This window comes from Apodemus sylvaticus, chromosome 9 (genome assembly GCF_947179515.1).
Source record: "Apodemus sylvaticus chromosome 9, mApoSyl1.1, whole genome shotgun sequence".
NCBI classification, from domain to species: Eukaryota; Metazoa; Chordata; class Mammalia; order Rodentia; family Muridae; genus Apodemus; species Apodemus sylvaticus.
The window spans coordinates 20308006-20324129 of NC_067480.1; the positions used below are offsets into that span (position 1 = coordinate 20308006).

The 16124-nt window shown below is 51.5% G+C and overlaps 1 protein-coding gene across 1 annotated transcript; it reads right to left on the reverse strand.

Annotated features, from left to right (window-relative positions):
- Positions 1-216: 216 nt before the first annotated feature.
- Positions 217-10700, reverse strand: Bok (BCL2 family apoptosis regulator BOK). The gene is made up of 5 exons (XM_052193102.1): positions 10614-10700; positions 9777-10028; positions 7196-7324; positions 1524-1687; positions 217-967 (listed from the first exon to the last, which is right to left on the reverse strand). The coding sequence occupies exons 2-5, from the start codon at positions 9997-9999 to the stop codon at positions 842-844; spliced, it is 642 nt and encodes a 213-aa protein (XP_052049062.1). The 5' UTR covers positions 10000-10028; positions 10614-10700; the 3' UTR covers positions 217-841.
- Between the last annotated feature and the right edge of the window lie 5424 nt (positions 10701-16124).

Below are 16124 nucleotides of genomic sequence, written 5' to 3' on the forward strand. Positions count from 1 at the left end.
ATCGCAGCTGTCCTGTACGTGTAACTGTGTGTGTTCTTTCTTCACTCCCTCACGGTCCCTAGGGAGACCAAATCCAAAGCCATTCAGGACACAGCAGGTAGGGAAGGGTGTTGACCTTCTAGGGAAGGACTTCCCCAGATCCTGAGCTCCTAGAGCAGGCAATATTTGACAGTCCTGTGAGAACAGACACAAAGAAAGCAGAGTAGAGGCTCACACTTCACTGGGTAAAGCTTTATTGGTGTATAACTTATACAGATGTCCTCACCCACAGGATCTCTTGTTCATTGGTTAGGTGAACTAGCATGGAGCCCAACATCTCTGCTTCCTGCCACAAAGAACCCATAGCAGCTTAGGGACAACTTCATCTAGAAATAGCCTAAACAGCAAGAAGCCCTCTACTCTGCCCTTAGGGGCAGTAAACACCGCTGGCTTCTCCTGCATTAGCCAGAGTCACCTTCGGATCAAACGTACAGGACCTGCTTCCCACAAAGACTGAGGCCAGCTCATGTCCTGGGAAGGCCCCTTCCTTGGGTGGGGCCTGGGAAATCACGTGAAAATATTCACAGGTCCCTTTCTCTAGGGCTGGACACTGACCCCGACTCCTGGCAGGAGTTCCAGGAGAAAAGCTACAGCAGACACAGAGGCCGGCTCCAGACTCTGGCTTTCTCCACCCTCCCCTCCCAGAGGCCGGGATCCACAAAGGAATGGGGTTTGGGACAGAGCCCCGGGGGCTAAATGCTCCCAATTCGAGTGAGGGAGGTGCTTTGCAGATACTGTAGGCCCCTTGGGTTGGGCCCAGGGACCCTAGGAGTGGCCCCTGCCCCGGGGGGGGGGGGGCAGCTCATCTCTCTGGCAACAACAGGAAGAACGCTGCCTTCAGGAAGCGGCCAAAGCTGCAAAGCGAGGCCACCAGCCAATGGGAGCGGAAGCCAGGGTCTGTGCTGACCACGCACTTGAGGACATCCGTCTGGGAAAGAAGAGGAATAGTTAACAAAGCCAGACAGACAGACACCCAAGGCCTCTAGTACCCTGTGCTAGAAAAATGCCTACCATCTGGACCAAAGCTTGAGCAGGACACCTGAGAGCTAGTGGGGAACAGTCTCAAGTCCGACATCCTTGCCTTGCCCCTATTACAGGGGAAAACAGAGGCTTCTGGGTAGAGCCCATCCTTCATGCCCAGTACCCAAAAGCATCTTGGATTTGTCCAGCCATGTAGGCAGTCAGGCATGGATCCTGCTACCCACCCCTAGGTCTTCTTAAGAATGCAGAAAAGTGGGGCTCCCAAGAGGAAAGTGAGGGTACCATTGGCCTTTTTCTGTGAGGCAGTGAGGCACTTCTGGAGCAAAAAGTTAGCAAGAGTTTGGGGTCAGTGCAGACACAAGAGAGCAGCACCGGCCCATGTCTTCAAACAACCCTGAGGCCTGAAGCCCTCGCCCACTGTTCCCATCTCCCATCCCACCCCACCCTTCTGCTTCCCAGACCCGCCACAGCCACCCCACAGTCCCGCCGATTCTCAGGCTCACCCATCCGCCACGCCTCCGGAGCCAGGTGGCCAGGGTCTTGCGCACAAACTCCCCCAGACAGTCAACCAGGGCGTGAACCATGGCGGGCTGAGCCTGCCGGACGCAGTCCACAGCTAGTCCTGCGGCCACCGAGTACAGGGACACCACCTTGCCCCACGTGATACCTGTAGAAACACAGTTGTTGATCAGATCCAAGCCGGTGCCCAGCCAACAGGCTAACATGAAGAGCTGAGCTACTTTCCCACCTGCCATCAGCTGGTGATTAGCAATGACAGTGGACCAGGACCCCACACACACACTCACACACACACCGGCTGGCCACCACCACAACGGGACACTTGGCTACAGCATGACCATCGTCTCCAGCAGGCCAAATTGCTCCCCTCTCAGAGCGTTCCTAGATGGAGATTCTCAGCGTCCGATGCATGCATGCCCGCTGGAGCCTCAGATGAGACCAGCCTTGCCCGCATCTGATAGAAGTGCCCGCAAGAAAGCAGTGTAACTCAGCGCAGACTGGCTCAGAGCCGGACGAGGAGACAGCGGGGAACTACAAGGGTGTGTCTAACCCTGTTTTGTCTGCAACTCTGAACCTTGATCTCAGGGCACTGGGTCAGGACCTATCCTGTACTTGCTTTATCTTTTATTTTAAAGATGTATTTATTTATTTTAGATATATGAGTGTACTGTAGCTGTACAGATGGTTATGAGCCATCATGTAGTTGCTGGGAACTGAATTCAGGACCTCTGCTCGCTCCAGCCCAAAGATTTATTTATTATTTATATGTAAGTACACTGTAGCTGTCTTCAGATACACCAGAAGAGGGCGTCATATCTCATTACAGATGGTTGTGAGCCACCATGTGGTTGCTGGGATTTGAACTCAGGACCTTCAGAAGAGCAGTCAGTGCTCTTAAGTGCTGAGCCATCTCTCCAGGCCCTGTATTTGATTTATTTAAAAAAACAAAAAACAAAAAAAAGCCAAGGCCCACAAGAGGGCTTTTCCCCCAGACCATGGACCTGCTGAGAGGCATAACTAAAACCTGGAAATACGATAGATAAACAAGAATGTGGGGGAATTATATGCAGGAATTTAGGGACTGGAGAGATGACCCAGGAGTTAAAGTGCTGAGCGCAAGTCTGAGACCCAAAGACCCATATATACAAATGCTGGGTGGGTGTGGCAGCCCACCCCACAATAAAAGCCTAGGAAGGCAGAGACAGGCTCCTCAGAGCAGGCTGGTTGGCAAGACTAGCCATATCAGCAAGCTCTGCTTACCACTGAGAAATTCTGCTTCTGTAAATCAGAAGAGTAATTGAAGATAATGGCCAGCGTTCACCTTGGGCCTCCGTGAGGACACACATGCATGCATATGTGAGCATAGACATGCAGAATATGCATGCACACATGAAAATGGGGGGGGGGGGGATAGAGAAATGTTGTATTCTGTCACCAGTACTGCCAAAAGGCATGAGTATAAAGTCCTGGCATAATCAAAACACTTTTGAGGAAGAAGCAGGAGCCTCAGGAGATCAATCAAGGTCAATCAAGGTCATGCTCAGCTTCGGAGCCAGGCCCAGCCTGGACTACATAAGCTCTTATCTCAGATCAGGGAGCTGAGATATGGCTCAGGAGTTAAAGAGCCCAGAGGACCAAGTCCAGTTCCCAGCTCCATCTGATGCCTCTGACCTCTGAAGGCACCTGACCACACAGGCACACAGCCACACACAGGTACAAACATACACGGAATTAAAAATTAAACAAGTGTCTTAAAAAGACAGGGCAGACGTGGCCATCTGTACCCGGGAAATCCCAGTGTCAGGAGGCTCAAGCAAGAGGATCTTGAGACTGAAGGAGACAAAAAAAATGTATAGATAACACAGTAAGCATTTGGACAAAAGCAAACCTATATCCCCTTGTTAACAGCACAAGAAGATATATGATTACAAGATGGAGCTGTGGCCTACCGCCCTGTTAAAAAGCTTTAGGGGTTGGAGAGATAGGCGGAAGTGCTTGCCGTGCAAGTGTGAAGGACCAGAGTTCAGATCAAAAGCCTGGCATGCCCCTGTAATCCCAATGCTGCCATCAAAAAGATGGGTCAGGGATGATGGAGACAGAGGATCCTTGGGCTTACTGGCCTAGTCATCACTGACCTCCTAGTTGAGTGAAAGACTGGCTCAAAAAAAAAAAAATTGGAATAAGGGCTGGAGAGATGGCTCAGCAGTTAAGGGCACTGACTGCTCTTCCAGAGGTCCTGAGTTCAAATCCCACATGGTGGCTCACAACCCTCTGTAATGAGATCTAATGTCCTCTTCTGGTGTGTCTGAAGACAGGGATGGTGTACTTATATATAATAAATAAATAAATCTTAAAAATAAATAAGTGGAATAAGATACTCATAATTAAACTCTACCTGTACACATGTGTCTCTGCACACACTCAAACACACGTGAAGATGAGAGCTAAAGGTTCAAGTATGCACACTCATACACACACACACACACACTCATGAAGATGAAAGATAAAGGTTCAGGTACTCACACACACTCACACACACACTCACACATACACACACTCATACACACACTTGTGAAGATGAGTGATAAAGGTTCTGGTACTCATACACACACACTCATGAAGATGAAAGATAAAGAAAGGTTCAGGTACACACACACACACACTCACACACACACACATGAAGATGAGAGATAAAGGTTAAGGTACTCACAGGTACTCACACACACACACACACACACTCACACACACACACACACACACACTCATGAAGATAAGCGATAAGGGTTCAGGTAACCGCTGTTCTCAGCTTTGCTGGGCAGACAGTTGGAGAGCATTGGACCATAGCTGAGCCAACCCAGCCAGCCGTGGGCCCTGTGAGACATGGACCTAAGCACTGGCATTTACAGACTATGAAACTCCCCTCCACCCACCATCACACCACAGTCAGAATAACCTCGTACAGAGCATGAACCACACACCGGTGTTCACCACAGCACCATTCATGACCAAAAAGGGGAAAAAGGGAAAACTGCGTGCTCTCAGGCAAACTGCTGGGGTTGTGCAGTGGCCTTTATACAGCGGCAAGTCAGAGCGAACCAAACACAGAAAGGCACAAATCCCGTGCCAGTCCACCTACAGAAAACGCACACAACAGGCTTTCCCGTGGAGACGGAACAGCTTCCTAAGGGCCTGCGAGCGAGGGACAGGGAGTGACTGCAGATGGGCAGTTTGTCCTCAGGATTAGGACAAACAGCTTTCTGAGTATGCTGGATGCCACCAAAGCTGACGTTGGACGTTGCCAGATGTTTAGCATATGCATGTCACCTCAATAAAAAGGAATGGGGGAAAAAACCCAGCCCCCTGGCGTGGGGCACTGCCAGCTTCTGACGCTCCCAAAGGAACCCAAGTCTGCAAGCCCTGCTGAGCCCCCTCCGGCTTTAACAACACTCATGTCTCTCCAAGAACACAGCCGGGCTCTTGGTCTGCTGGGCATCCTAGATGGAAGGACGCTCATGGCTGGCCAGGTGACAGTGCCCAGTCACTGCTCTGCTGCTAACTGTGCCCTGGGTGACACGGAGGATGGGCCTAGCATATGAGTCACCCAGAAAGCCCCAGTGTGAGTCCATCACAAGAACCAAGGAGCTTTGATGTCTTCCTGCTAAACAGAGTGTTCCACGGGGTGGCACCCTTCCCAGTAAGGATCAGGGGAGGATGATGACCAGGGGCGCGGCACGCAGAGCGCCTTCCCTCGGGCTCTGGTGTATCCACAAACATGTGCAAACTATAGTTATAGGCTATCTAACTGTAAACATGTACAACCATCTAATTCTGGAACATTATTTTAAAGTGTGGGGGGCGGGAGCGGGAATCAGTGTGGTATTTGATTTTTGAGACAAGGGCTTTCTATGATGGCTTTCTATCCTGGCTGTCCTGGAACTCTCTGTGTAGGCCAGCCTGGCCTCAAACTCAGATATCCACCTGCCTCTGCCTCCTGAGAGCTGGGATTAAAGGCATGCGCCACCACACCCAGCCTGATTTATTTATTTTTAACACATATGGGTGTTTTGTCTGCACATATGTCTGTACCATGGAGACCAGAAAATGGCTCAGGTCGCATAGAACTGGATAGAACTGGAGTTCCAGCTGCTTATAAGCTGCCGAGGGGGGAGAGTTATTACTCTTAACTGCTGAATCAGCCCTCCAGCCCCTATAATTCCAGAACATCGTACCCACATAGCCCCTGATCCACTTCCCCCGACACACACACACACACACAAATCCTAATCTGCTATGTTAACATATTCTGCACATTTTGCACAAATGGAATTTGTGTGTGGCCCATTCAAGGCTCTGCTCTGCCTCAGTGTTCTTCGTGCCTGACTAATACTCCACACGGAGTATTGGTCAATTAGTCAGTTAATGAACACACGGACAGTCACTACTTTTGACTCCGCAAATAATGCTGCTGGGAACACACAGCCAGGCTGCTCTTGGGTCTCAGTTCTTTCAGGCACACATCTTAGTGGTAGATTTGGTGGGCCATGTGAAAACACCATGTTTCGCCATTTGAGGACCTGCAAGGCTGTGCTCCACAGCGCCGTGCTCCACACAGGTTGCTGGTGCATGCTACCAGCTCTGAGTAAGGGCTGAATTCACCACGTCCTCAATCCCCACAGACACTGTGGCTGTCTGGCCATCCTAGTAAGTATGAAGCCATTCTGGCACGATGACTGTGATGTTGACCATCTCAGGTACTCGAGTCTGCTGGTGCTTCCTGCCTACCAGGGAGATGTGACCGCCCTACATTCCCATTCCAGGCATCCTTCCCCACCTCCTCCCTGAAGCTTAGAGACAGACACTGAGGCGGCCACCCATGGCCGGCGTCAGCTGGAAAGGCTCTGTCTCCCAGAGAGGCTCTCCCAGAACGAGTGCCTCTCTGGGTGGCCTCCACGTTCAGGGCAGCCTCGCATCAAGCAGAGATGCTGGATGTGGGGTGAGGCTAGTCTGACCTCTCCCCAGCTCACACTCACTACCACCCAAGGGCTCACACCTACCACTAACAGAGACCCAGCCCCCTGAAGTCCTAGGCTCACTGCAGCCCTCAACAGACCAGATCTGTAGTCTCCAAAGCAAAACGTTCCTTATAAATCCAGCCGTCCACAGCTCGTAAACTAGCCTGCTTGTCAGCTCGGAGACAGACACCCAGGCGGCCACTCATGGCTGGCGTCGACTGGAAAGCTCTGGAGAGGCCAAGAGTGGTGGTCCTCCACCCAAAATGATGCCTCGCTGCTGGCTTCCTTCCTGAACCCTACCCTTGTGTCCCACCAGGACAGCCAAGGCTATACAGAGAAACCCTACCTCAAAAACAAACAAACAAACAAAAAAACACACAAAAATCAATCAATAAAGCTAAAAAGCAAAATGCCCAGCAGCCCCCCCCCCCCCCAGTGCTGTGTGAGCCAGCGCTCCACGGAGCCGGTCTGTTACATGGTTCAGAACAGCCCCGAGTGTCAGGAGGCGAGGATGATGGCAGGGATTTTGGAACCCATAGGGCTGTGTTAGGGGACCCCAAGACTTTCCGATCCCTGCAAGCCTGCCTGGTCCACACATGTTGAGCTCCTCCCAGCGGTGCCTCAGGTAAACAGGCCAGACCTACCTGCCGAGAAGATGTGGCCTGCCACTGCAAGGAAAGCATCAGTCACCACAGGTTCAGACTGCAGGGGGATGTGCAGCTGCCGGGCCACGTTTCGGTACACGCTGGGACGGATCTGCTCCAGCTCATCTCCTGCGCGGGCACACAGCGGGTCAGGTCCTCTCGCACCTTAGCTCGGTGGAATACCGGATCCACCCAACCACACTTGACCTCCAAGCTAACACCTTCCCTCCGCTAGGCTCTGACCCCCCACTTAACCTGTTTGACCGTCACCCCTTCACCTTATCTTGCTTCATTTGACTCTCCTAACCTTAGCCCCATGAATAAAGAGACTGGGGAACCTCCAATCTCCCTAGGGCAAGCTGGCTGGGCCAGTGGGGCAGGAATCCTGCCGTGGTACATGGGCAGTGCCTGGTTAGTGACTCACGCCAGGCAGGTTGGCAGACAAGCAAATGGATGGGCCGAGCAGGAGGGACCAGGCAGGCAGAGCCCAACATGGAGAGGGGCTTGGCTGGAAGACCACATATGCAGTCACCCCCTACAGCCTCCCAGGATGATGCCAGTGTAGGCCCTGGCATTAGTATCACTGGCAATAGTTCAGTGAACTGACTTTGGCTGAGCCAAGGCCTGGGACAATGGCACCTACCGCCCACATGCCGACCCAGGTTCCTGGTGCCAAATGGGTGTGTTTTTATGTGGTACTACATCAGCCCAGCCAGAGCTGTGCCAAGGAGACGCCTTCCACAAGTCCCGCCTGCCCCCTGGGCTGCAGTGCCCTTGGCAGTATCAAGCATGCACAGGGAAAAGATGTGCCGGGAATTCCGCGCAGCCTCTGATTGGGTGTCCCCGGCCCAGCCACTTCCCCAGCCAAAGCAAATCGGGAAATGCTGCTGCTGCTGCTGCCTGGCCTGGCCCAGCGATAAGGGCGCCCACGTCATCCCCGAGGCCAGCTGTGCTCTATCTAATTAATTAAGATCTGGAACCAGGAGGGGGGCCAGGGGATGGAGAGATAAAATGGAAATTCCCAACGCTTGCCTGGCTCTTGCCAAGGATAAACCCTGGGGGCCTCTGGAGACTGACCCCTAGGAGATAGCTCAGGGACACAAGCTAGGCTGCTTCCTGTTTGTGGCTGGGGCCATGCTTGGAGTCAGGAAGATATCGCTGACCTTAGAAGAATTCACCTTGAGCAGTCAGGACAGCACCAAACATAATCTGAACAAGAATACTGAGGCATTTGTGCTCTCTCCCTCTGGGAATCCCCTGAGCTGTCTAGAAGGGTCTGAATCCCAGAGGGTGGGAATAGCACTGGGTGATGGGAAAAGGCCTTAGAGTTTCTGAGTCGTCTGAGGGCTCCTGCTGAGCCCAAGGCTTTGCCCCTGCGCCTTCCTACAGACCAGTGTTCGAGACTCCCAGGACCTGCAAAAGGACTTCGAAGACAGACATTGCAAGGGTCAGACAGATCCAAGGCAGGACTTTCCATTTGCCACCCCAGTGCCCTCGGGTCTTAGAAGAGGCCAACACGTTCTTTCTCCAGAGAGAGCCAATGGTCTCCTTTTGTCTGCCAACTTTACCCAACCAAACCTCTCATTTACGCTCTCTACATACCCAGAGATAGCCCCCCTCCGTCCATGCACAGCCCTCCTGGGAACCCAACTCAAGCTGAATGGACTCTGCCTCCCTTTAACAGGCCGAGTTTACACAGCCCTGCCCCTCAAGGCCAGCCCAGCATGAAGATGTGATGCAGGATCTATATAAAACAGCACGTGTGCACACCTCATCTCCCAGGAAGCCAGGTCTTACAGGGCTCCCTCCAACCAGGAGAATGCACGCCCGCTCTCCCTGACACCCACTCTCCCGTTTATTTGTCTCTGCTATCATTTCACAGCCCCTCACAGCCCCAGGCCCTAGTCTGGCTAGGCTAATGTGAACTGTCCTGGATCAAGGGCTAGCTATCCTTCCCCATCACATGTCCAGGCCTTAGAGGAGCTAAAGAGAGCTACTGAGCTAGCTCTGTGTGACCCCACACACACACCCAGAAACAAGTGTCCCAGATATCCTTCAAGAAGGCCCTGGGGGCGGGGATGCCTTCCCATCAAGGGAAACTGCAGTAGATGTCGGACCTCCGCCAATAACTGAAAGGCCCATTTTCCAAAACAAACATTGGGACATGTGGTACCACAAAGGATTTTTTAGTCCTGCAGAGTACAAGGGTCACAATAAAGTTTAGCTGTTACGTACTGCTCTTCCAGAGCGTTCTGTGTTTTATGGCAAGAACGTCTGTGATCTGGACTAAGCAGGCACCAGGAAGGGGGGAGGCTGACGAAGGAGTCAGCCCGGGATGAAGAGAGCAGCACCCGCCTGGGTGGCCTATCCTCACACCCTCTCCATTCCAGACAGATTTGAGCTCCCACGCACGCCTCCTCTTTACGCCAGAGGGTGAGGCATAGCCGCAGAGGGGCTGGTCATGTCTCAAGAAGGGAATGTCAGTGCAGAACAGCTGTACCGAAACACAGCGGGCAGGCCCACCCAACCAGTTATAGAGGGGCGCCTTGGGATGGTAACTGCTGGTGCCCCCCATACTCACCCAGGCGCAGCAGCACGGTGCACACCTCTGCCAGGCGTCCTCCAGGGGCAGGCGAGGCACGCTCTGGAGCGCTCCAGGAGAGGCCGGCGCGCAAAAGCCGCGCGTGCACGTACTCCCGGCCTAGTGCCTTAGCCTGGGCCACCAGCTCCTTGTCTGTGGGCGAGCGATCAAAGGCGTCCATGATCTCCGCAGCAAAGACAGAAGAGCGCCGCAGCACCTCCATGGCCGAAGCGCAGGCGACAGGCGCCACACCTACGAACAGACTGAGTTCGGCCCGGATCGCCTCCAGCCAGGTGGCGAAGGGACTCCCGCCACGCGAGGAGACCCGGAGGCGCGGTGCGAGGCACAGCGGTCCTCACCGCGTGCGCCCCGGTCGTGTCCGGAGCCGAATCAAACAACACAGGAGGTCGGCTGAGCGCCGCCCTCAAAAAGGGCCGGATTCTGAGAGCCTCTCGTTTTGCACCCCAAGCCTTTTAAAACACTGTCACGTTCTTTTTAGGTTCTAAATTAAATCTCGCAGATCCCAGCGGTGGCCACGGGTTGGAAACACCGCGGAGAAGTGGCGATAGGTTCTTGGGTCACAGAGCCCAGGCTCGAGGACCAGTTTGGGGGCGACGGGGGATGCTGGGTAGCCTGCTGCGACCAGCCGACAAGCAGGACCCCGCGGGCTCCTCCCTGCCGGCGAGTCAGGTCCTAAGGAAGGCTCTAAACTGCTCGGCGGTCCCTGGGCTCGGAGGCCACGCACCTGCGTACCTCGCAGAGCCGGTGTTTGTCGCCGGTGTCGCCGTTCCCATGGTGCTACATCCAGGGGAGGGACGCCACGCCCGCCCGACTCACCTCTCCAGCCTCATGGCGCGCAGGGCGGCGGTGGAGTTCTGCTTTCAGGACCCGCTCGCCGCCGTCTCCGCCGGTCTAGACCCTTCCATTCAAACCCGCGAGCGCGCGCCCCGCCCCGGCGCCCGCCCCGTCCACGCCCGAGCTGAAGCACAGGCTCCGCCGGTCTTCCCGCGCGCTCGCAGAAGTCCTGGTCCCCAGGGGTGCGGGAGGCGTACCGCGGACTCCCCGCGGGCGAGAAGCCAGGCTTAGGGCTTCGCCTTCTAAGGAAACGGCAACCCCCGGGGGCGGAGCCGCAGCCCAGCTCTGCCCATCGCCTCCCCGGCTTAAGAAAGGCCAACCCAAGTTCTCGGGATGCGCCCGGGAACGCCGCCAGGCTGGAGCTGTCCCGGCAGGCAGCGCGAAGAACATCCAGCTCTGACACCAACCCACTGGGGCGCACAGAGTTCCATTTTAAAATGGGCTGACTTATCCTTTACTTATTGCCTTGTAGGAGCTCCTTAAAGATCCTGCATTCTTGCAGTCGTAGGGGATTTGATACCCTCTTCTGACCTCCGAGAGCACCAGGCATGCACAGACATGCAGGCAGGCAAACATTCATACACAAAATAAAAATAAGTAAATATTTAAAATTGGATTTGGATTCTTGGCTTAATAGAAGCCTTTGGGGTGTGGTGAAAACGTGTGTGCTTGGTTGAAGATGATACAAATACCTACTCCCTCTCCAGTCTAGTGTTGCGTATAATGAGTTGGACTTAGTTATATCAAGTCCAATATGTAATCTTTTGTACTTGGTTATCTCTCATTAGGATAGAAAAAAAGGAAGAGGGGAGAGAGACAGAGACACGTAGAGAGGCAGAGACAAAGAGACACACAAAGAGAGAGAAGCTTGTCTGGAACTCATGTGTTGACCAGCTGGTCCACCTTGTAGGGGTCATCCAGCCTCTGCCTCCAGCGGACTGGACCACAGCCGTGTTCAGAGGCTTAGTTATTTTAGGGTTCATATGTGGACCTATGATGGATCGATCACAAACATCGTTGTGAACAGTGTGGTGTTGAGTCCGAGCTCCCTTTTTTCCATACATATTCCCAAGAAAGTCAACATTATCCCTGAGACTCTGTCTTTCTCCTTCTTTTGACCCATCTGCACAGTCCCAACAAGGGGATTGGCTAGCTCGACCTAATTTGTACAACATTTCGCCTAGAACCATAAAATACATATTCTACACACACACACACACACACACCAAAATAGACTACAGCTGGAAACCATAAGCAAGTATCAACAGATTTCAAAAAATTGAAATCATACAGTGATTACTCTCTGAATTAAAGCTAAATTACAGAATAACTACTGGAGGTCTCCACATGCTGAGAAATGAGACACCAAACTTACAATGAGGTAATGAATAATAAGTCACAATGAAATTGTTAAAAGATTTATTTATGTATTTTATGCTCATCTGCTGTACATTGTTTGCACACAAGAAGAGGGCATTGGATCTCACAGGACTACAGTTATAAGTGGTTGTGAGCCACCATGTGGTTTCTAGGAATCGAACTCAGGACCTCTAGAAGAACAGCCAGTGCTTTTAACCTCCGAGCTCTCTCTCCAAACCTACAATGGAAATATTTTTCAAGTGAACAATCACAAAACCAGTAGAAGTCCACGAGAAAGCCCAGCATCACCACACACAAGGCTGTAGTCCCAGTGCTATTGGGGTGAAGAAGAGGACATTGCCTGGGGCTTGCAGGGCACGGGCCTAGCTCAAGCATCACTGACAGATCCTGCTTAGGAAATACTGTGGAGAGTGTTAAAGAATGAGGGATGCCTGCAGGTGTTGGGGCAGGGAATCAGGAATAAAGTGACGGGGATTAAAAGCAGGTTCAGACCGACTTCACCAACCTGGGTCAAACGTGAGGCATCTGATCTCAGGCAGTTCATTACCAACAAATTTATTTTTGTTTGCGTTTTTCTTTTTCTTTTTCCTTCTCACTCTAGCCCTGCTCTCTCTGGCCCAAAGATTTATTTATTTATTATATGTAAGTATACTGTAGCTGCCTTCAGACACACCAGAAGAGGGTGTCAGATCCCATTACGTATGGTTGTGTGCCACCATGTGGTTGCTGGGATTTGAACTAAGAACCTTCAGGAGAGCAGTCAGTGCTCTTAACCCATGAGCCATCTCTCCAGCCCCACCAACAAATTTAAACACAGTATAATTTGGAGGAAAAAAAAATGTTTCCTGCTGTGATACCATCCTTGAGACACAAAGAAGCAATTACATCAGAACCTAACCCAGGGTACCTATCATTTATTCCAACCAGAGTAGTTCTAGAGATAAGCTACCTAAGCTTGCCTACCAGCCTAAGGAAGGCTCTGGCCTGGTCTCAGTTATACAGATCGCAGAGAGGCCATCTGTACTATCAGCCACCTCCAGTCCTCAGTGTGGGAGTTTGATATGCCCTGAGCCAACAGGTACGGCAGATCACCGGGCTATTAATCACTTCTGGTTCCAATTCAAATCCAGGTTTCTGGATGGAAGAACAGGTCTTTTCATCTTTCCCATTGGAAAAACAAGCACAGTGCTTAACACTCCTGGTTTCTCTGGAGAGCTGTGAGTGAGGAAAGGACTTTTGTGCTGTACTCTCAGCAAGACAAGCCCGCTGAGCAGTGGTGACACACGCCTTTAATCCCAGCACTTGGGAGGCTGAGGCAGGTGGATTTCTGAGTTCGAGGCCAGCCTGGTCTACAGAGTAAGTTCCAGGTCAGCCAGGGCTACACAGAAAAACCCTGTCTCGAAAAACCGGGGGAAAAAAAAAAAAACAAGACAAGCCCACTGGAAGTCTTCCTCTGGCCTCATGAGTACTCAGGTAAGCAAGTGCACCCACACACATCACACCACCACACATATACAATATTTAATTTAAAAGATAGAAGGATAGAAGAAAATAGTATATACAACTTCACAGTGATTTAATTTTTAAATGAAACAACATTTACCAAAACTGACACAGGAAGAGAAGAAAATCTACAATCCAACACCAACTGAATAAGTTTAGTTTGTAAGACTAATCCGATACTATCAGAGTTACTTTTCTTTTGTTCTAAAGAGACACCATGATCAAGGTAACCTAGAAAAGAAAGCATTTAATTGGGGGTTTGTTTACACTTTGAGAGAGTGGGTCCATGACCATCATGGTGGGAACAGACAGCAGACAGGCAGAAATAACCCCAGAGCAACAACTGAGCGCTCACTCTGACCCATAAGAAGGAGGCAGGGAGTTTTGAAACCTATCCTTCCCAAACACTCCACCTACTAAGGACCAGACTTTCAAATATATGAACCTATTGGGGTCCCTCTCATTAAAACGACCACATATATTGGCACATTGGGCTTTGTGCTATTTGTTGAACTGAAGAAGTATCAACAACCTTACACAGATCTATCCAAAAATTGTAAAATGAGAAAAATCTCAAATTGTTCTGTAAGAACAACCCAGTGTTGATATCCAAACCTGTCCAGCACATGGCATGAAGGATAGGAAAAGACTGCAGTAGTGGTGGCTCGGTGGTGAAGAATCTGTACTGTGCTTGCAGGCAGCCCCGGGTGAGCAGTTCACAGCTGCCTGCAACTCCAGGGGGATCCAGTGCCTCTGGCTTCCCAAAGTACCCGTACTCATACACACACACACACACACACACACACACACACAGACACACACACACGGACAACTTAAGGGTTCTTTGGAAAGTCAGTTGGATGGTGTTTTGCTGGGGCTAACACGTGAGGCAATGCTTCCTTAAAGTGGACACAGGTGAAAGGCTAAGGCAGACCCGTGAAGGAATGTTTTGCAGAAGCAGACACAGGAGAGAGGAGGCTCTGCTAAAGCAAGCATGTGAAAGGACGCGTGATGAAGGATTCGTTGCTAACCACACGCATGCACTGGTTCACCTCACATTGCACAGTGGAGGGGCATTTGTCAGCACTTCATAGAGAAAAAACTTCTGGTGGCGTGCTGCAGTCTTTTGCTGCTTCCAAGGACTGATTGGACGAACTTGCTGAGGCAGGATCCATGCTAAGGCCTGGGAGTCCCTGCTGGGTCCTGTCACTGCTGTTGCTAACCGAACTCTACTGAACTGGACTGCTGATAAATCCGTGAGGTGTTTGAGAGTGGATTGAACTGCTGCTGCCTGTTAACTTGTGAACTGAACTGCCGATTTCCAGACAACACAGAGGTTGCTCCAAAGAATCTTTCTCAACAGGTCCACTTCCCTCCACCCTCCGCCCCCTCCCACCCCCCCACCCCCACCCCCGTATTTCTTTTTCACTACCTCTGGTGGGTGGTAGGTTACAAGAAAGATTAATGTATTTAAAAACCATCATTACAATGCCAGGACTTGGGAGGCAGAGGCAGGCGGATTTCTGAGTTCAAGGCCAGCCTGGTCTCCAGAGTGAGTTCCAGGACAGCCAGGGTTACACAGAGAAACCCTGTCTTGAAACACAAAAAAAAAATTGAAAAAAAAATTGAAAAAAAAATTGAAAAAAATTGAAAAAAATTGAAAAAAATAAAGTTACATACACACATACAATTTTAAAAACAAATCATTTTTAAGAGAAAATTGGGGGGCAGGAGTAGCGTCACATTCCTTGATCCCAATACTCTGAGGCAGAGGCAGAGGCAGAGGCAGGAGGATCTCAATGAACTTTTAAGTTTTTATAATCTTTTATGTGTGTGGGTGTTTTGCCTACTTGTATATCTGTGTACCGCATGCATGCCTCTGCCGGTGGAGGCCCAGAGGGGGAGGGCAGGCATCACTAGAGTCCCAGGGAACTGAAGGGACTGAAGGTGTGAGCCTCCACCATGTGGGTTCTGGGAGTTGAACCCTGCAGCTCTGGAAGAGCAGCAAGCTCTCTCCAGCCCTTTAGTGAACTCTCTAACTCGGAGCTGAGCACTGTGGAAAGATGGTTTTAAGTTTGTGAAGCGCACTCAAGCTTGAGATTCCTGTTCTGTACAGACAGCAATACAAAAGTGGACAGAGGTTCACCCAAAGTGTGGGTAGGGAGGGGTGTGGGCAGCCCTGAACCTTCCAGTGTGCCTCTAAGTCCTTTGGGATTTACTTCTGACAAGGGGGAGCTGAAGTCTGCCAACCCACCCATTCCCACACCTGCTTCCTTCCTTCCCCTGAGCAGCCTCAGGCCCTTCCGGCCTCCCCCACCCCCAAGTCTGTTTGCTTCTACATAAAAAGGGACCAGGTTTCTCCCCCTTCCTGTCTCCTGTTGAGTGACTCCTAACTACACAGCAGCCCGGGTGAGTCACTGGGCAGAGCTCATGACTGTCTCAGTCCAGGAGTGCAGAAAACAAGCCAAAAGCCACCGCTGGGTGTGGTGGGTTGTACTTCTAATCTTAGCGCTCTGCAGGCTACAGAGTGAATTCTAAACTCTCCTGGGCTACACTGTGAGACCCTGTCTCAAAAAAAGAAAGCCAGGTACGATGATGCACATACCCTTA